General features: G+C 37.0%; 1 protein-coding gene across 2 annotated transcripts in view; it reads left to right on the forward strand.

The window, feature by feature from the left end:
- The window catches only part of SLC41A2 (solute carrier family 41 member 2), a 131,862-nt gene extending 114,043 nt beyond the window's left edge, over positions 1–17,819 (forward strand). For both annotated transcript variants that reach the window (XM_058568525.1, XM_058568526.1), the window contains exon 11: positions 14,422–17,819. In XM_058568525.1, coding sequence (XP_058424508.1) covers positions 14,422–14,607 — 186 coding nt within the window. In that variant the 3' untranslated portion in view covers positions 14,608–17,819. The remainder of the gene's footprint in view (positions 1–14,421) is intronic.
- Positions 17,820–22,816: the final 4,997 nt, after the last annotated feature.

Below are 22,816 nucleotides of genomic sequence, written 5' to 3' on the forward strand. Positions count from 1 at the left end.
AAGAATAGACCTACCTCGTGGGTTGTTATAAGGATGAAATGAGATAATGCGGATGAGGTGCTATTGTTGTCTTATTTTAATATCATCATCATTAGTAGTTGTGGATTACTGGGGCAATGAGTCTCTTAGGGTGTCAGTGAGGGGCTCAGAACCTATGGAATCTAGCATTAAGAACCCCTACCATGATTCCTTGGAGTCATTCTTCTAAATAAGGAAGAATGTAGGCATGTGGCGGCAACATGGCCATAATTGGAATCCCAGGGTAACCACCCAATAGCTGAGCAAGTTAATTGGCTTAGCCTTGGGCAAGTTACTTAATTCCTTGGGGTCTTATTGTTCTTGCCTGTAAAATGAAGATAATGATTCCTCTTTGCACAGTGGTTATGATGTTTAAATACCTGGCACAGCGTAGGCCCTTATTAAATGGTGTGGTTATGTCTTTTTTATTACAATACTAACTCAAATCCTAGTCCCAGATGGCTTCTCAAAGGAAAGAGCTAAGCAACCAGGGGATTTTAACCAGTTGCCTGACCTCACTCACATTCTTTTCTCGCGTCTCAGGATTTAAATCCACCAGATTCTAACTGGAAAGCAAGGATCTCTTTATTCATTCTGTGTGACTGTTCTGCTTCTGTCTCTTAATTGGTTTCTGTCTGTCAGCTTGGGTTGAGGGAAAAGTGTGAAGAGAATGATAAAGGAAATTGTGAGGGAAGGATCCACAGTTCCAAGAATTTTTTTCTAGTTGTAAAAATATCTACTTTAACTTTGGGAGTTGATTAATATGGTTACCTTAAGGTAGGAAGTTGAAACAGGTGAATTTTTGAGATTCCTTTTTAGCCTTGTGATTGCATTTTTGTGACACAATAGTGTGATTATGCTATTATAGCTTAGGTTGTAGGGTCTTAAAATTGAGATGCTTTCCTAAATCCATATTTATGATTAATTCTCTAGCTAGGTATGCTTGGGCTCCAGGCCAGTAATGCACAGAAAATGAAATGACTGCCTGCCTCATTGGAGGCACAGCCTGCTGGATCCCTGTGTAGCAAGCATTGAGAAAGAGAGCTCTTTTCAGTCTTGTCAAGCCTGGTGAAGATGAAGGTAGGAGTAGAGAAGCTGAGCCATCTTTTTCTAGTGTTATGGTGAGGACGTTACTGCCTGTGCCCTGAATCCTGCTGAGATTGCAAACATGGCTTAGAGGAATTTTCACATCATCTACAAAAAAGTCTTATAGCATAGCTATGTGAAAGCACTAATTGAAAAGCATAAAAACCATTACTCAAGGAATTTGCCAGAATAAAATCTTGGTTGTGACCCTAGAATATTCAAAATGAATGATTCTATCATTTAAAATCTTTAGCTATTTTTTAAAATAAATATTTAGCTCCATACCACTTTTTTATTTTAAAGGTAAATGTCAGTGTTAGTTCTGCATAACAAAACTAATCTAAATTGTTATTTTTGTACCATCTAGGGAAATATGTTAAAGCAAAAAGTCCCTAAAGACTGCATTTATTAAAAGGGGCGTTTAAAGGATGTCAAAGGATAATGAGACCATCATTCAGTATCTGAAATAAAAAAGACAAAGTTAAATTTATTGCTCACTATTGTAAGGGAGCTATGCTGGGATCAGGCAAAATCTCTCCAACCAGAGCAAACTGCTTGTCTTATATAGGGTTTTAGGGAAGTGTAGAGTTCAGGGATTGGCACATGTCCAAAAGCTTGAGTAGGTTGACGGTCATCTGTAGAAGTATGGTTACTTGGTGGTGACTGCTGTTGTTTGGTTGGTCCTCAGAGGTGTATTTATTGAACTGGATTTGTTCCTAATAGGCTACTTCAGAAGCAAGGACTCATTGATTGGCTGGCTTCTAAAACATATTCAGTAAAGCAAGTTGTTTATTGAGTGAATTAAAACCAGTTCTGGGGGCTTCTTGTTACCATGGCTGAAGAACAGTCTTTTCCTAGGAGTATGGGAACTTTTTTACATTCTCAGTCCCCACTTATGTTCTTCACTAAAAGGTAGAGGATATCATTAATGATTGTCCAGACCTTCACCTCTGTTATTGATTCTTCTTGAAGATGGGGTTTCATTTGTGAAGATCTGATATTCAGTTTGAGTCAATCAGCATAATTTCATATTTTTTTGCCTTTGAATCATTTATTGAAACATCTGCTGGGACAGTGGCTGTGTCGAAGCATATGAGAGACTGGATAAAAATCATTAAATGACTGTGAGATAAAAAAAGAATAATTAGAACTATTATAGGAAGAGACTAGAATACACTTTACTACCATAACCTAAGATTTTTCAGTCCTGACCAAGAAAACAAGTCCTGGTGATTCCCTAGGCAGCCAGGATGCCTTTTCTTTTAGCTTAGATTGAGATTGTCTTATTTCACCTGAAACGTTAATTCAGGTATAACATGAAGTGTTAGCAATGGTTGTGGTTGGCCAAAAGAAAGTCCAAAACCATTCTGTTATCTATAACTATTCCTATTATTTTGATGGTCATGGGTGGAAGCTGTCTACTTTGTGTGATCATCTCTTTGTTCTAAGAATCTAGAGTTAATAGTCAACCTCCTTGAATCATCCCCTTCTGGAAGTGCTCTGGAGAAGCTCAGTTTAGGTTCTGTAATGGTATTATTTTCCGGCTCTGCTAAGCTCCCTTCTATTTTTTTCCAGAGGATAGCAGAGGATGTTGCTAGTTCAGGCTCTTTCAGGGATTATGTTTTATTCATCAGCCTAGACTTGGCATCCAGCCCCTGCCTGGTACAATAAATATTTATAAAATGAATATTCAGCTTTATATTATTCTTGGATTATTTTAGGCATTTCAGTTATGTTTCTTCATTTAGATTCTGATCTCACTGAAAGCAATAACTGTGTCTTATTCTTCTCTGAATGCTCCAGAAAGCTTATCACAGTGTTTTCTATGTTGAGTATAAATAAATATTTGTTAAATTGGATTCAAGATATATTGAGTGTACTTTGTTTGGGTAATAGGGCAAATACTTGGCAAGATTCCTCGTCTAAAAGAGATAAAAGATCTGTTGGAGAGGTGAAACATACGCATAAAACAATTTGAAGATGATGCTTTTTTAAAAAGTAGTATTACATGCTTAACAAATACAAATATTCTATAAATGACTTAAGTGTTGTAACAATGTAGATTTTTTTAACATCTTAGCCACTTAAACAGAATGCCACACTTTAAAGTTATTTTTAAAAGTAAATAAAGTTTCATAATGAAATACTATACAGGAGGGATAATGAATGACCTACCACTTTATGCAACAATATATTTACAACAATATTGTGAATCTCACATAGGTAAGGTTGAGCAAAAGAAGCCAGAAACAAAAAGAGCACATAATATATGATTACATTTATATTTAGTACAGAAATAAGTGTTAACAGTTAAAAAAAAAAATAACTAAGTGAAGTTTGATGACTTCTGCCAGAATAGAACTGAGGCAAAGTAGGGAACAACAAGTTGTGCCTTCTAATTCAAAAAACGGTTTGGTGGCTCCTTCTCCCCCACCCCCACCACCATTTGACAAGCCACTCTTCTTTAATACTTCACTTAGAAGGAGAATATGAACTAATATTTATTATGTCTGTTAACTGCCAGACAATATGTATTTTATTTACATTATTTCATTTAATCCTTTTAGCTGTCCTCTGAGATACGTATAGTCTTCCCTACTTTCCAGATGACAAATATGAGAAACTGAGTAATCCATTGTATGAATATACCACAGTTGGTTTATCCATTCACCTGCTGATGAACACTGGGTTTGTGTCCAGTTTGAGGCTATTATGAATGAAGCTGCTATTAACATTCACGTACAAGTCTTTGTGTAGACGTATGTTTTCATTTCCCTTGGGTAAATACCCAGGAGTAGAATTGCTGGATCTTATGGAAAATGCATATTTAACTTCACAAGAAACTGCCAAGCTGTTTTCCAAAGTGATTATACCATTCTGCATTCCGATTAGTATGAGAGTTCCATTTGCTCCACATCCTCACCATCACTTAGTATTGTCAGTCTTTTTACTTTTAGCCATTCCAGTGGGTGTAAAGGTGGTATCTCATGGTGATCATAATTTCCATTTACCTGATGACTCATAGCATTGAGTATCTTTTCATGGATTTATTGGCCATTCATGTTTTCTTTTGTGAAGTTCAAATCTTATGTCCACTTTTTTTTATTGGGTTGACTTCTTATTGAGTTATAAGAGTTCTTTATATATTCTGGATACAAGTCCTTTGTCGGATATATGTAATGGAAATATTTTCTCCCAGTCTCTGCATTGCCTTTTCATTTTCTTAACCATATATTTTAATAGCAGAAGTTTCAATTTTAATGAAGTTCAGTTTATCATTTTTTTCTTTATGGTTAGGGCTTTTTTTTGCATCCTGAGAAACCTTTGCCTATCCCCAGGTTGTGAGAGGTGTTTTTCGTATATTTTCTTTTAGAAATTTTCTGGTTTTAGCTTTTATTTGGATGTCTGGTTCATTTCGAGTTAATTTCTGTGTGTGGCATGAGATACAGATTGAGGTTCATAATTTTCCACATGAATACCCAGTTGTTCCAGCACCATTTGTTGGGAAAACTTTCTGCCCTTGAATGACCTTAGTATCTTTGTCAAAAATCAACTTACTATATATGTGAGTCTATTTTTAAATTGTATTCTGTTCCATTGATTTCTATGTATTTTCTTATGCTACTATTTTCTTTTGAGCCTTAACATTTTTTTTATTTTAATCTCAAAAATAAATCATTTACCATTCTTTTTATTGCAAACTCTCTTCTTTATGTAGATCTCAGTTCACTTATATGAATATTTATATTTTTACAGGTATAGATATGCCAAAATAGCCAAATCTAATGTAGACGTGTTTCTCTCTGTGATTCCTACCAAATCAACATCCTTTTATTCTCTACCGTTAACATAGAGTTCTTAGTGTGCTCACATTTCAACAGCAGCAGTAATTATATTTATGAATCCTGATGTGATATTGTATCTCACACCTTATGGAAGCCCAGGTTGACTGTGTCTGAGCTTTCACACTTGTCACTTCTCATAGTGGCTTTTTGTAAGATGTTAATTAGATTAATTAAGCATGCTCTTTCCTTTTGTACATCCAGCTCTATTCTCTGCTTTTCTCCATATTGTGTCTCTAACCAATGACTTTAGACCCTTTTATATCAAGAAAAGATCTACTTTCTAGGTTTCAAGTCGCTGTTATTTCTCTGTCCCTTCTTTGTATCTTCCCTCCATAAAAATGAGTTGTCTTTGGGGCCGCCCGGTGGCGCAAGCAGTTAAGTGCGCACACTGTGCTGTGGAGGCCCGGGGTTCGCCGGTTCGGATCCTGGGCACGCACCAAAGCACTGCTTGTCAAGCCATGCTGTGGCGGCGTCCCATATAAAGTGGAGGAGGATGGGCATGGATGTTAGCCCAGGGCCAGTCTTCCTCAACTAAAAGAGGAGGATTGGCGGATGTTAGCTCAGGGCTGATCTCCTCACAAAAAAAAAAAAAAAGAAGAGTTGTCTTCTTTTCAGGGTTTGTTTACCTTTCTTACGTCAAAGAAATTCAGAGTTATACTTCTGACTCTCTTCATTTTACCTGCAATTAAAATGTTTTTCAGTAGTTCCATTTTCTAGCAATATACATTACTCAATTCCTATACATTTCAAAGTTATCCTTTTAAATCTGTTTTCTGAGATTATATGTCACCTAGTAAAGAGGAGAAAAAACAGATCTTTATACTGAGCTTAAGCAAGGAAGGGATTTTTGGTCATTGTTTTATGGGGATTTTTTTTAAGTTTATTGAGTTTTGTTTCTTATCATAAGGCAACATATATTCATCATTGTAAAATTGCCCATAATCCCCACACTCAAAGACCACCACCACAACTATTTTAGTGTGCTATTAAAAAAGATTATTTCTCAAATTTGAGTAATATATTGGAAAGGCATTCAATAAGTAGTTTTAAATGACTGAATATTCTTTTTTTCCGTTGAAATGTTTTGCTGGGCAACGAGGTCTTCCTACTTGAAAGAGGGACATATTAGAAGCAGGGCCATCTGTGGGCTATGGGCAGAGGGTGAACACGGAGCACCTAAGTTGTTCAGGGCCTGATCTCTGTTGGTCGCATCTTTCCCTGATATTCTATGGATATTAACAGCATTAAAGTAATTTTAATTAGCATGTAGTAGAAAATCAGTAAATGTTAATTTCTTATAGTTTGTTATATATGTTTTATTTCCATCTCTTTTTTCCTTCTTATTAAACTCAAAAGCATTTAGTTTGACTTTTTTCTTGGTTTTCAGTTTGTCATTTCCTGATGTTAAGTGACATTAGCTATCACTGGTTCTTTGCATGATTGGAACAGAATGACGTGGTCAGATGAGGGAATGATCAATGACAGGAATCACTGGGCCAGAGTTAATGAACACCCAGTCAAAAATTATTATACTTTTAAAAATTTTTAATGGTATAGTAAATATTAAAAAATAAACAATAATGACATGTGCAGTGTATAAAGAATAGCACAGTGAACACCAGGACACTCACCAGTCAGCTTAAGAAACATAACACTACCAGTACCCTAGTACCTCTACCTTTTACAGCTCCCTATGTGCTCCTTCCTCCTCCCCAGAGCAAACTATGGATCCTGAATTGGATAGCTAACAAGTCTTTGCTTTTCCTTATGATTTAATGCATATGTTTGGATACATAAAACTTTTTTAGTTTTGCATGTTTTTGGAATTTATAAAAATGGAATCATACTGAATATTTGGCTGTGCTCATATTCTGCTTTTGCTCAGCATTGTATTTGAGATTTGTTAATATGTGTAACTGTTGTTCATCTATTTTACTGTTCTATAGTATTTCATTGTATGAATCTTCCATAATTTAGTCATCCATTCTTCTTTTAATGGACCTTTAGGTTGTTTGTAGTTTTTTGCTATTAAAAATCAAGGCCATGATGTTGTATTGTCTCCTGGAACACATTCTAAGAGTTTCTTTTGGATAGAAGGTCTTAACCATTTTTGTGCCATGGACTCCTTGGGAAGTTTGCTGAATATTACGGACTCTGTCTCAAAACAAGGTTCATTCATTTCCCACCTTCCCCCACCTGCTACCTCACAAAAATAATTCAGACCAAAGAAAAGATGCTTTTATCTGAATATCAGCAGATTGAATTCCTGTTGACTCATAATCCTAAATTCTTCTTGGCAGACATTTAAATATTAGATTTTAATGAGTAGCGTTTTCAGTCTGGAAACTGGATTAGGGAAGCATATATTTATAGGAGAAATGAACTCAGCCTTTCTAAGTTAGGGATTAGGAAGAACTGTACTAATTTGCCATTCCTGGTGTGTGTTTGTATCATATTTCTCAGCATCCCTCTCCCAAAGAAATTGTCTTTCTTCACGCAATACAGAAGGCCATTACTGGCAACTGGGGCACTGAGGGGATGCTGGTGTATGGGAGTGTTGATTATAGCTCAGAGAAGGAGCTGGCTGAGAAAAATCAATATCGTCCAAAACAAATATATATTCTTGTACTTTACATATTTATTTAAATTCCAAGCAGTACATCTAGAACTTGCATAATTAGCTGGGGCTACAAAATTGCCTTTTCAGAAGGTATATTTACATAAAGAAGTTCATAAAAAACAGACGATGTAAAAACACAGTCTACCCTTGGTTTGATTTTTGATGTGTTTTCCCAGTAAGAAGCTTGCATTCCTTAAATAATCATTTGGTTTTAAAATAAAACATGTTGATTAAGAAGTATCTGATACTTATTGTGATTTTAATAATTCATGATACACAGTGTTCCGAGGAAACACTGATATCCTTTAACTAGCAAAAACAAATTTTATAAATTTAAAACTGCTTGAACTTTAAATCGTCACAATACCTTTAAAAAGAAATTTCATGGGAAGGGAACTTACATAAATCCAGTTAACTGGAATAAGAATGTGGGAGGGGTGGGGGAAGAAACACAAAGGTACATAGTTTATGACAACAAATTTCTTACCTGTGTACTTTAGAGCTAGAACAGACTGTGAAGACAGAAATTCATCCATTTTAAAGAAGCCCAAACTAAGGCTCAGAGAGGTGAAAGTCATGTCTTTATTCCAATAACCTTTTAAATAAAGGTCATAAATTCTGAGACTGCGTAATCATTGATGAACGATGATGATGGCACTAATATTTACTGAGTACTTACTATATACCAAACATTTGCTTAACCCTCCACATATATTATCTCATTTAATTTCTGCAGTCAGTCCGTGAAGCAGGTAATGGTAATCTCATCTTAGAGATGAGGAAACTAAGACTGAGAGCTTTTTTCCACTTGTTGACAGTAACACAGTTATTCATTTCTTCAGCCCCTTCAACAACAAACATTTGTTTGTTATCATGTATAAGTGTTTTCCTGGAAACCAAGAGATCAAATAGAAAGAAGACATGGTTTTCCCCTTCCAGGAATTTATGTGTTAGCTCCCTAGAACCTAATATGTAAGATGGACATGTTAGATCAGTAGCTTTCCAATGTTGTTAACCACAACCCTCAGTAAGAAATATGTTTATATTGAAACTAATGCACACATATTTATATATTTTATTTATATACAAATACATGTCATTTCATAGCTCAACAAAAGTTTTATGAAATATCCTTACTGTGTGTTATACATGCTAATACTTTCTATTCTATTCTATTTTATTCTATTTCATTTTTTTAAAAGACCAGTTACATTAAATTGATTTCATAGTCCATTCCTGGGTCACATATTGAAAAAAGATATTTTATATGTGTGTTAAAAAAATGTATTTACCTGTGTGTAAAACATTAGATACTAATAGTCCTCCAGAGCTCCTTTAGCTATTTCCTTTGTTATTTATCTCTGTGTTCTACTTGGATTGCTAATTTTACTTTATCAATTTAAGAAACTATCTATGGACTTTTAGTGGTAGATGAGGATTTAGCTATCTTACCCCATGCCTTATTTCCCCAACTTCCATCCTCCTAATGTAGTAATGCTCAATTTTTATCTAATAAATAAGTATCATGTATATTCTATGACTATAAATATCATTTATCACAGAGCCAAGTCATATGTTATATTTCTTTTTATCTCTCTTTAATATTTTCCTGGAAATAATTGCCCTACTTTTTCACTCACATAGTTTTTCTATATACCTATCCTTAATTTTTTCCCAAGTGCTGTCACACACCTATAATTAGTTTTTGGCCCCGAAAGCTCTCTTATATCAGATTATTTGCCAATTTGCCTTTCTCCTGGAGACCTCCTTTCCAGAGAAGTCCATCCCCACTTTGTGTCTGGACTCTGACTCCCCAGCCCACAGCACAGCTCTCCTCCTGGAGCCTTCCCTCATTGCTCTCTTAGGTTGACTCTTCTATTTCCTGGATCCCAGTTCTTTCTCTTTCTTGGTTCTCTCCTTCATTTTGCATCAACACATTTTCAAGAAATTTCCAAAGAAAGAGAACATGGGAGAAAACTTTTCTGAGCCCATGCGTGTCTTAAAATGCCCTTAGTTTACCCTCAACACTTGGTTGATAAATTGACTGGGCACAGACATCCTTTTCTCTCAGGATTTTGAAAGCATTGCTCCCTTGTCTCCCAGTGTTGCAGTGATGGAAAAGTCAGATTCTTCTCTCTTCATATATGACCCGTAATTTTTTTTAATCATAGTAAATATTTATGTTCTTCCTATATGTCAAGTGCTATTCTAAGTATTCTGCACTAGTTAGTGCTCACATCACCATCTCTATGAAATAGGGATTATTTTCTGTATTTTACAGGGAGGAGACTGAGGTGTGGAGAGGGAGTGGGAGCTTGGAGTGGGAGAAAGACTCATTTAACTGGGAGCCCTCCAAATTCATCATCTAGTCTCCTCTCTGGGGGGTTATACTCCTGCCTGTTACTATTCTTGAAACAAAATAAAGGTCTAAGGGAATCCCACTGTAAACTATGTCGACTTCCTATTCTTCCTCATTCTCAGCTAATACCTCACAGTTCCTAGTATCCTTGAGTCCTGAGTCTTTCCCATTCAGTTTCGCCAGGAAACATCCCTCTATTTTCCTACCTGGGGAGGACAGTGGCAAGAATGATGAAAGAATGTAGACATTGCTCACTCCATGCACAGATATTCAAATAATCCTTTGGTGTTATCCTCAGCACCGCTTGGTACTTAGAAGTCCAAACCTTTCATGGATCCTACAGGGTATACTGACTTCATTTCTCGGGTATCCCTCCGGGCAGATATTCTAAGTCATAGCTTGGGCAGCCCTGGTCAGAGAGTTACCACTGCCCCTGCTGCTTACATTTTTTTTTTATTACAAAATACAAATGTATAGGAAGTTATAGGAAATAAGATAACCATGTATTTACTGCCCAGCTTTACCAACTCTTAAATTATTTAAGCAACTATTTCAAAATGATCAGTAAAAATGCATCATATATATGGTTGGTGCCTCCTGTGTATCCCTTCCTGGTCCCATTTCATTCCCTCCCTAGCAGTTATCAGCATTCTAAATTGGTGTGTATCATCATTGCCATGCATGTTTTACTATTGCTACAAAATGTATGAATCTATAAATAACGTATTGTTTTTCATATTTATAAACCTTATTAGAATCATATACTTTACATAGTCTTCTACTGCTTTTTTCATTCAACCTTATACTTTTGAGTCATATTCATATTGATCCTTATAGCTTTTTCATTCATTTTAGCTTCTATGTAGTGTTCGATGTATGACCTAAGAGTTAATGTAGCCATTCTTCTATCAATAGACATTTTAGGTTATTTCCAATTTTTGACTTTTACAACAATGGTGCAAAGAATATTCTTGCACATCTCTCATAGTATGCATGTATGAGTTTCCCTGCAGAGCTTCCACAAGTAGACCAAGATGTTAGTCCTCTCAGTCCTTGGGATAGCCATGTGGGACCTGGGGTCCGTAGAGCCCCTAGGCCAGTCTCCTTTAGCCATGAACAGTTTTATCCTTTTATCTGTGTTATAGAAGAAAAAAAATCATGGTTCATGTGGAATTGTTGAATTAAGAAGATGCACATCTCAGATTTAATACCTATTGCCAAATTGGTCTCCAGAGTAGTTGTGCCAGCTTACACTCCTGTTGCCAGTATAGAGTTCTTTTTACCAAAACAATGTCCCGTATGGATGGAGAAGAACTTGGGCTTTAGTGTTAGACTATATGAGTTTGAGCCTGACTCCACCTACGAGCTGTGTGATCTTGGGCATGTTTCTTATATGCTCTACATACGTCTTAGTTTCTTCATAGATCAAAAAGGGATAGTAATAATCCATAGCATATTACAAAGATGTGTAAGAATTAAATCAGTTCATACATGTGAACCTCTTTGAACACTGCGTGGCCATTTCAAAAACAATGTTTGCTATTATTGTCATTTAAAAGTTGATTTTTGCCAGTCAGATAGGTATGAAATGGAGTTTAATGTGGTTTTAATTTGCATTCCCCTATTATTAGTGAGGTTGAGCATCTTTTCATATGTTTATTGGAACTTTAGGTTTCCTTTTCTATTCTATTGGATTATTTCTTTTTCTTATGAACTGTAGGAGTTCTCTGGATATTCTCTCTAAATATTCTGAATCTAATTCTTTGTCAGTTGTATGCAGTGCAGAGATTTTTTTCCAAGCCTAGGGCATGATTTTTAACTTTATGGTATCTATTGAACCACAGGAATCTTTAATTTAATCTAGTTTATAAACTGTTCTTTTAAAATATTATGCATTTTATTTATGAAATCATTCCCTACATCAAGGTCATAAAGACATTCTCTTACATTCTCTTATAAAACTTAAGTATTATTTTTTATCCTTTAGTCTTTACCTGGAATTTGTGTTGGGGTATGAGGTAAGGAGTCCATTTTATTTCTTTCTATATGAGTAAGCATTTGTCTCCTGAGTAGGGGTCAGCACACCTTTTTCCATAAAAGGCCAGATAGTAAATATCTCAGGTTTTGTGGACTATACACAGTCCTGTCATCATAGCACCAAAACAGGTACCTTAACCTCTCGAACTCAATTTCTCCAAATGAACATTAGGGATAATAATAGTACCTACTTCATGAGAATGTTGTGAGGATTAAATAATAGACTGAATAGACGGTAAGTAAACAAATGGATAGAGTTGTGTTCCAGTAAAATTTTATGTACAGAAAACAGGCAGCAGGTTGAATTTGGCCCACGGGCTGTACTTTGCCAACCCCTGCTCTAGATGAATCTCCTGTTGAGTACAGATGCTATAATTAGTAAGTTATATATATCATGTATGTATGAAGTGCATTATATAAATTTATTTATATAAATATATTGTTAATATATTGTTAATATATAAATATATATTATAATACATATATAACATAGATTTATTTATGTATATTTCCTGCCAATCCCAGAGAAATTACCTATCCTCATTCTTTTTAAAACTATTGTTTCCTCCTGCACACATTACTCACTCAATCAGGAAACTTCTTTATTGAACTTCCATATACTCCAGTAATATAGAGTTTATTATGTAAACTCCATTTATAGACAGCCCAAATTGTTTTTTAAAAAAGTTCTGTCTTTTGGTAACTTTTATCCTTTAGCCTAAAACTCTACCCTCTGAAGTTATGTATTATAAACTGGTGTCTCCTGACACAATCACCTTCTTAAGTTGACATCGTCCCTCTCTGGCCAGGACAAACAGTTCTTGTTCTCACAGGAGTCTCTCGGATGACATCGCCTCCAGCTGATTCTCATGCACCCAGTCAGATATCGAGTGTCTGCTCTGTAAACTGGGGTCCCTTTGCTAGCACTGAAGACACAGGGTTCCTAACACACTGCCTAGACATGGCCTGACCCATTCCAGGTCCCACGGGCTGACTCTCTCTCTCGGTCTGTGCCTTATGCCTTTATTAATGTATCCTGAGATCGTGCTGCCTTTCTGCCTTTCTCTTCATCCCCCTAAACCGAGGCTCTTATTAACTATCTCAAAGTAGGTAAGGCAAAAAAGCCCTCTGGGTTTGTTTCCTTCAAATGAGGAAATTGAGGCTCAGGATGGTAAGAAGCTTACCCAAAGTCGTATACCTGATAAGTGGCAGAACTGGAAATCAAATCCAGGTCTTATAACTTCCAGTTATAGCAGAACTTTGGAACCCAAGGCAGACTCCTCACCTCCACAGCCTGCTTGTCAGAATAGTGAAAGGTAACAGACCCTTGGCATAGACTCTGGACCTAGGAGGGGCTTCCTCCTGCATATACCAAGTGTCCCCAATATCTGAGAGGCCACAAATAATAATAGCAATGACACTGTTAAATCTACTAATAGCAGACATCTGTTGAAGGTTTATTGTGTGCCAGGCACTGAATTATTTAGTCTATTATTTAATCCTCACAACATTCTCATGAGGGTAGGTGCCTTTACTATCTCTAATGTTCATTCAGAGAAATAGGGTCAGAGAGGTTAAGTAACTTGCCTACAGTCACCTAGTAAATGAGAGGGAAGTGCCCTTAACGACTATACTGTACTTACCAACTTGTCCAAAACCAGTGAACATTAACCTCTCTAATCGCAAATCCCTTTGAAAAGATGCTTTAGGAGTTTGAAAATTAGAGAATCCTCCTACTCTAAATGGATCAGAGGAAAAAACATATATATCTGATCCCCAAATTCAAAGCAGCACAAAGGTCTTCATATTCCTGATATCCTAGAAAATACTTATACATATCGCCTTAGTATTTGAATGGCCCTTTAAAATATTTTGACTCTATCTATATCTATATCTATATCTATATAGACAAGTCATTCCTCAATACACCTACCTTCTGGTTATCGTTCTTGCCATTGCACTGAAATTTGCCTTGACAAGCCACCAGTGGCCTTATAATTAATAAATGAATGGTCAGTTCTCCATCTTTATTTCATTTGATATACCTGCAATAGGAGAATGTTAGATAATTCCTTATTTTAATTTTTATTTCCTTCTTCATATATCTTCTTCCTCCTTCATAGGTTTATCATATAGAAAGACGTTGAAACATTAACAGTGGTTTGGCAGCTGTACAACACTATTGAATATGAGGATTATTGTGTTTATTGGGAGGGTAGAAGAAAATGGGAAGATATATGTGGAAAGTTGAAGAAAATTTTATTGCAGAGATACATGGAATTTTTTCTTGTGGAAAGAAAATGTTTCTGTCAATTAACTAGTTCTTCTTTTCAAGCATAGTTCTTGGCTGAGACACATGCCGTTCCTTTCAGAAAGGAGTGGTTTAGGCTTGTGGCCGTGTGTACCGGACTAGGAATGTCCAGGCGACAGGAGTAACCCCTGGTGTTCTCTTCTAGGTATTTACCTTGCTGTGGATTGCTGACTGGATGGTCCATCACTTCTGGAGGAAAGGAAAGGACCCAGATAGTTTCTCCATCCCCTATCTAACGGCACTGGGTGATCTGCTCGGGACAGCTTTGTTAGCCTTAAGTTTTCATTTTCTTTGGCTTATTGGAGATCGAGATGGAGATGTTGGAGACTAATAAATCTTTCAAACTGCCCTCAAGTTGCCAAGGAGGAAAACACAAGACAACCACTTACGACTCTTTTTCAAAAATCTTAAATCAGTAGTTTGACTTCTGCCAGGGTAATAATCTTCAGTTGGCCTTGATTCAATTAAATGGCCTTAACTTTTTTTTAAGGAATTGGTGTTGAAACCAGAATGAACAGTATTTGTGCTGCTTTTCATAGAATAAATAATAATTTGACATAGACATAGATACAAGCTCAAGCTCTGAAATTAAGTAAATAGGAAAGAATATAGGATGTTTACAATGAATAATTTTAAAACCACAGATGTAGCAGAAATGTACTTTATTATTGTTTAACTTATAATGCCAGGCTTAGAGGAAACAGTGTTCTAGCTTAGCCTTTCTTGTCTCACAGATGTTGTACTGCAAAGCATACTATAAAATGAAAGGGGCCCAACCAAGCTTTTAACTATGCCCACCTCTCTGCTAGCTGAGGATAAATTTACCAATTACTTGCTCCTAACCTGACCTAAATACGTTCTGCTGAGCATAAGATAAACTCACTTTTACCTGCTTTTCCCTGTGCCCATGCTAATTTAATTTCAACTCTGCAAGTTCTTGGCAGGCTACCCTTTAAACACAGAAAGACTTTTTGAAAGATCTTTAATGGAAGCAATGGGTCATTTTTGATCATTGATTTGTTGAAAGAATGCCGATCTTTTTCAGAAGACTTAATAGTCAAAAACAGAAGATAACCTGAGCTACATTTGTAGAGATAAGATGGTGTGAGAAATTGTCTGTGTGTGTGTGTGTGTGTGTGTGTGTGTGTTAGAAAGACAGACAGAGAGGGAAGCTTTTAATGGAGAACTGAATCTTGGATTGTTGATAGGAAAGATCATAGTGCTATTGGAATATTAGCATTATATAGTTATTCTTAAACACATTTTATTGATACAATTTTGTCATTTGGTCCAAAAATTTTGCTACTGCCCAGAATTTGGTATTTGTTACCTATATTGTAATTAATAGTTTCTTCTTATAAAAAAAACTGTACCATTTAATATAACCAGGATATTATAAGATTTAAAATGAGCAAGTAACTCATTTGCTCTTCTAAAGAAGTCTATTGAAACTTTTAGGCTTACCATTTTAAAAGAGAAGTTGGTGGATTACTTCAGTTATTGCTCATGCCTATACATATCATCTGTTTGCACAGGCTTATTTCTATATGGGACTCTGTCATATACCCTGCTCTGTTTCTCAAATATTTTTCTAAAACTCTGATCTATATTCCAAACACTTGACTAACAGTTTAGTTATTCAATAGGTAAGCATTTTTATATCACGTATAGTTCATTAAAAAAAATGCGGTAGAATCTCTCAAGACTGTCAGATTTTAATAATTTAACTAGGGGAAGAAAAATTGCACATTAACTTTGATCATCATGTTTTAAGTTGTGTTAGTGTTAACACTATATAGATAGAAGTTTGTAAATATATTGGGGGAAGTGTTCCTAGTAAGCTCTTTAAAATAAGGGGACTGTGGTTTAGAATTATATATTTTTGCTTATTTTAAAACTTTAATTATTCCATTCTTCTGCCTTATAATGAAGCTTTTAAGGCAGAGAACTGAACTAATTATAGAATTTCTCCTTTGGAGAGTTATAATGTCACATAGTAAACATTCTTATAAAAGAAAGAATAATTAAGTTGATGAATATTTAGTTGCAAAGATTTTTTATTTAAAAAAATCCATAAATAATTTCTTTGATTTTATTGTAAAGCATTTGTAAATTACTTATTTACATTTGGGATGTATAATTCATAAGCATTTATATTTCCCAGTGATTTCTATTTTGATTTTTTTAACATAAAAACATAACATATTTTTAAAGCATTTACCAACAGCTTTAGTCTAGTGCATTACCTGTTCCAAAGCACATTCAAATACACTCTATTGTTTAGTACTCACAGCAGTACCTGTGCAACAGGTCAGGTAGATATTCCTCTCTCTATGTTACAGCAGAAGAAACTGAAACTCAGAGAAGTTACATTTTTAAAGTTGCACAGCTGCGAAGTGACCAAATCGTGACTAAAGTCCAGGTGCCCGACCTCCAAAGCCAGTACTCTTTCTGTGACCCTCCAGGTATACCAAGAGTACCTAACTAAGTGCGAGGAAATCAACCCGAGGAACAGGATTTTCTAAAGTCCAATAGAGTACTGATGCATCTTTTATATTTCAGACAGGGAAAGCTCCATTTAATATATCTTGATGGTAAGTACAGCCAAGGCTAAATTAATCATGTTCTTAAGACCAAGGAAAACACAAATGAATGGAAACTTTAGAATAAAGAACAGCAATGCCTTATTTCATAGAACATATAATTGCCATCCCCCTTCCAAGATCTAGCCATTTTCCATGGATGCTGATAAATAACCAGGATGGCTGATTGGACTTCTGTCTCCTTTCTCTTTTGCTACCCAGTCTTGGTTACAGCAACAAAATGTCTAAAAGGCATGTAATAGGAAAAAAAGAAAGACATGGAAAAGTCAGTCACTGATTACCTGAATTAATTTATAAAAGGGATGTAGATTCCTTTAAAAAATTTTTATGGTTTTTTTGAAAGCCTTTACATAAGTATGCAATTGATAAGATGACTTCTTTTATTTACCCACAAAAGTCATTTATTATCAGTCTTATATAATGTAAATTCACAGTATTTATTTTTATACAACATAAAAACTGCTCGCCAAACTTCTTCCTTTCACTAATTTATCAGACACTTTATTTATACACAGATAATCTTTTTTAAAACATATTTTTCATTCTTGCCCACTAACCATTTTCTTCTTTAAAAAATAAAGTTTCTTACAACCTGATAAAATGGAAACTTATGGTAATGTATCTTCCAGGAGACATCAAAAATTTCACATCATAGACTATCAATGATGTAGCCAAATGAAGTACATTTTAAAAAGTCTTTTAGTAATTGGGCTTCCTCGCCTTACAATGTATCTATGGCATAGTATACCCGTTTATAATGGGCATCTGCCATCTTTGAATTGTTGTAAACTCAAATAAGAATAAAATTTAATGAATATTCACCCAGTCTTGTTCTACTTCTTGATGAACTAGATGAACATGGAGCCTGTGTGGAACTCACCCAGAGGAGACTAGGGTGATCTATGTATATATGTTGTATTTATGAGTATAATAAATTGGGCTTTGATCATACCTCAACCTCCAATCCATTGCTTTACCACTTTTTCACTGTTAAGGACTCTCCTCATTTTTCAGCTTAGATTCCTGGGTCCATCAATCCATACATCCTCAACTGCCTCCTTCATACTTACTGGACAGCTCCAGTTAAACACAGCTCTTGCCTATGCTTTGCCTGCTCTTGAGCAGCTAAATATGGCTCATGGAAAACACATGAGTGCTTGAACAGATCTTTAAATTTATGACCTCAGACGTCAAGTCAACCCTCAACTGTCCAGGCGACTATGCTTCTATAATCCCTTCCTTCAGTCTCTGGGAGACCAGGCTTTTGTCCCCACCACTCCACTGAAGTATACTTGTCAAGGTCACCAGCAGTCTCCATGTCACCAAATCCAGTGATCAGTTCTCAGTAAGAATGCCCATCTTATTAGGTCTTTAAAAGTATTTGGCAGTCTCCTTCCTCCTTTTTTCACTTGGCTACCCCAAAAGTCTGCCTTTTGCTTTCTTTTCTACATCCCTGGAAGCCCCTTCTCTGTCTTGCTGGTTGTTCCTCCTCTTCTCAATCTCTAAATTTTGGAATGCCCGACAGCTCAGTTTTTATTAGGGCTTCTCTATCTACTTTTTCTCCGTAGGCGACCTCGCCCGTCTCATGGCTTTAAATGCCACCTATACTGATTATTCCCAAATTTATTTCTCCAGTCCTCTCAGACTCTCACCTGAGTCCCAAATGCCTGCTGGAAAACTCCACTTGAATGACTGCTAGGTATCTCAAACATTTCAACAACACTGTCAACTGCTTTGACCTAATTGACACATAGACCACTATACTATCCAACAACTACAGCATATACATTAAGGGCTCATCTCCTTAATATATAAAGAACGTCTATAAATCAGGAAGAAAAAGACCAACAACCCAATAGTAAAATAGCCAAAGACAGATGGTTCATTAAAAAATCCAAATAGGTGCCCAATGTCACTCAAACTAAAAGAAATGCTAATTAAAATCACACTGAGATATCATTTTTCACCTATTAAATTGAAAGAAATTCAAAATCAGATAAAGCATTCTCTTGGCAAGGCTGTAGGAAAACACACAAAATTGCTGGTGGTCCATGATATGTTTGCTATGATAAAATAATAAAAGCTCTGTAGAGGGGGATCTGGCCGTATCTGCCAGAATCACAGGTGCACCTATCATTTGATCCTATGGCCCCACCATTACCACCATTAGACCCAGGCAAGTGAAGCCTCTGCTCTGGGCCCTCTGCCACGTGCAGTGGTTGGGAAACTGTGGCCAGTAAGCCAAATCCAGTTCACTGCCTGTTTCTGTAAATAAAGTTTTATTAGGATGCAGCTATGCCCATTTGTTTACATATTATCTGGCTGCTTTCCCTCTACAATGGCAGAATTGAGTAGCTGTGAAAGAGACCATATAGCCTGCAAAGCCTAAAGTATTTACTGTCTGGTCCATTCTGCACAAAAAAAGTTCATCCACCCTTGCTTCAGAGTGAATTCCTCAAATTTTATTTCTAAGTCTCCCTCAGGTACCTGGGACTAGCCAGGATCAGCAGTGCCATCTGGGCAAGGTGCCCCAACCTGAGACTAGTCCTGTATTGGCTCCATTTGCAAGAAGCAACAACCTCACAGTTTTGTAAATCACCGTCCAATACCTGGGACCAGCCAAGGCTGACTGTGGGCCCCAGTTCCTGTTTCTCCCCTTCAGGGAGAGCTCCTTGTGTGGGGTCAACCAGATGGCTCTAGGAAGTAAGACTCATGCCTACAGGGTAGTCCCAGGACTCAATGGCCAGCCCCAGTTCCAGGAAGGCAACATGGTGAGCCAATCATTTTCACTGGCCAGAACAATAATGGGTTGCCAAAATGGTGCTGACATGTTGATTTGGGGTGACTCTCATATCAGACACAGGACAAGTTCAGAGCTCTGGGCACTGACAGTCAGTTCACACCTAACCCTTGGACTTGAGCCTCAGATCTCTTTTGTCAGCATTCTACCTGCAGCACTGACTCTGGTCTAGAGCATCCAAGTGTGGCGGAGTGATGGCAGGCATCCATAACCCTGTGACCCCCCCCTGCTGCGTGCACCCAGCAAGGTCTCCCCAGCCTCCTGCAGGCTCTGGGCCACATGTCAGGCAGCCCTCTGGGTGTGACCGATCCTTTCTCCTCTGAAGGCCTTCAAGACCACTGCTCCACGACTGGCCCTTCCAATTGATGTCCTCTTCTACCTTCAGCTGATGTGGTGATGCCATGCTCTCCCAGGCCAGTCTTAAGTTGTACTGGACAAGGAACAGCCATTCGTTGTGTGGATGGGACCATTTTTCTCACTCTGCTCCTGGGCCCTCACCTAGCCTCCCCACTGGTGACAGTACGTGGTAGGCAGGGGTTGTGGAAACAAAACATTTAATGACACTTGTTAAAGATGGTAAGGTGGACTTTATTCAGTACCATCATGATAAGTATAGGGACCGCTGCAATGGGATTTTGCTGTGGGAGAGAGATGTGGGGCTCAACTCGGAATCCAGCATGGGCAAGTGGGAATTTATAGCCAAGGAGCAGGTGGGGGCCAGCGGATGGAAAATTCCTACGAGGAAACCTCACGGTAAGGGTGATTCTGGCTAAACTGACTTAACAGGATTCTTTACTAAAGACAGGCCAGGGTGCTCAGTCATCACTGGGAGATGGTGAAGGATGAGGAACCTGATCAGATGTCGAGGGTGAGGGATTCTGGTTAAACTGACTTAGCAAAGTTCTTGCTAAAACAGGATTTTACAAGGAAGTTCACAGATGGGCCTAAGAGAAGGCTCTGGAGCCTGACTAAAGCTCAAATCTTTGTCAGGGTGCAGTCAACACTGAAAGAAACCACATCTAGAAATGCAGTAACTGCAGCCTAAAAGTTCGACAGAAGACATGGTTGAAAGATGTGTTGTTCTACATTTATGCTATAAAATTCCAAATGGTAAATTTAACACCGTCCGAAAACAAATGATCGTTCATATTTTCCTGCATACTTCCGGTAAGACGAGCATTTGTGGCTACGGTCAACAAAGCACAGTAACGACCTTTGAGAAAGTCATTGGAAGCCAGTGTTCACTGTGGGCAAGAGGGATGGTGTAGCAACATGAGTAATGTTGTAAACAGCATGAAATAAGTGGTATTAGGGACAAGCAGAGGCCAGAAAATCTATACTGTTTCAATACAGATAGGTTCCAAAGAGCCAGAGCATTGCAAGTAATAACAGTTTTGCTGCTTTTATCTTAACAGTGGGAGAAATTAGCCAGGGACGGCACATTTGACAATAAAGAACACAGCAAGATGGCCCCTGGACACTGTGAAGAATCTTGGTTTGCATTTATTGGACAATCAACAAATACATAAGTACTTCTTTTCTACTCATTATACTAAATCTTCATCGATAAATTCCTATACCTCACATTAGCCCAAGAATTTTGTAAACATTTTAAAATTACATTGCTTATGAGGACAAGGGCCCTGCAAAGAATATTTGCCGAGAGCCCTGCAAACCCTAGGGGCACCCTACATCCAACTTTTTGGAATCTATACTACAGATATTCCCAAACATACATTGGAATGACATACTTCAAGGTTATTCATCACAGCTTTGTTGGTAATAGGAGAAGATAAGAAAACAACTCTGGGGTCCTAGTGGAATAAACTGTGGTACATCCACACCCTGGAACATAATGCAACTGGGAGACAAAAGGAATAAGAAATATCTCTACCAACAGATATGGGGAGATCTCCAGGATATATACAATGAGGTTAAAAAAGTAAGGCATGGAACAGTGTGTAAAATATTCTCCCTTTTTGTAAGAATGAGGGAAATAAGGATAAACAATTGAGAAAGAAAGACTGGAAGGAAAAATAATAAGATAAAACAAAGGTTACCTGTAGGGGACAAGGAGAAATAATGTGCACGTGAGCACGGACGGGAACGAGACTTGTCAGTGTCGGCTCTTTAGGTCATTTTGACTTTTGAACCAGGTGCATGTCTTACTTATTCAAAAAATAATTTAAAATTTTTACTTGAAAAATATGTTCTTTGACCTACTGATCCCACCTCTAGAAATCTGTACTAAGATTACAGAATATACATTGCGGCAATTTTCAGCTTGAAATTTTTCATTTGAAAACAGGCTGAAAGTTCAAAAACAAGATGAATATAGTATATATATAATATTATACAGTCAGTGAATTCATATTTTAAAAGTCCTTTGATGATTTAGAAAAACAATCATGACAATGTATGAAAAGCACTGTGTACAATTTTTTTTCTTCTGGATGTGATTATAGATATTTTTTTTCTTTTTTAAACTCTTCTGTATTGTCCAAATTTTCAACAATGAACATGGTACTTTTATAGTTATTTTTTTAATTACTTTACTACCTTTCTAGACAATAGATCCCCAGCTCTAATTAGCATGTAATTATTGTTCAGCATCTTTAAAAAAAAACAAACAAAAAGATTGATTTTGTTCTGTTTAGTAATGATCACCTCTTGTTTTTTTAAAAATGTGAACTTTCTTTTTATTCTTGCAAGTGAGGAAAAATATTCTGTGGAAAGGGAACATTTTGGTACTTAATGACACTGGGGTATTAGTAAGAAGAAATAATGAATAAATGTGAGCCTTGAAGAGGGGACATTTCCCGCCCTATCATCCGCTCTTTGGGGAGTTATGATGTACTGACACAGGCTTCCAACTTGGGGTAATTCCCACTGACAGCCTTTTCTGATCCTTCTTGCAGGCCACACCGAACTCCAGGAGGCTGGCGCAAAACTCTTCACACCTGGTTTATTACAAATCTGCACTGTCCAACTGCACAAACTTGCCCTGAGGCAGCTTCAGACCCCCTCTCTTTCCACCCTCCTCTCCTTCCCCCCTCCTCAGCTCAGCCGGTGGGCTTTACTGTGCAGTGAGAAGGCTGAGGCTTCTGGAACATGCTACCCATTAATTCTTGTTCATG

The sequence above is a fragment of the Diceros bicornis genome, chromosome 25, assembly GCF_020826845.1.
Source record: "Diceros bicornis minor isolate mBicDic1 chromosome 25, mDicBic1.mat.cur, whole genome shotgun sequence".
NCBI lineage: Eukaryota > Metazoa > Chordata > Mammalia > Perissodactyla > Rhinocerotidae > Diceros > Diceros bicornis.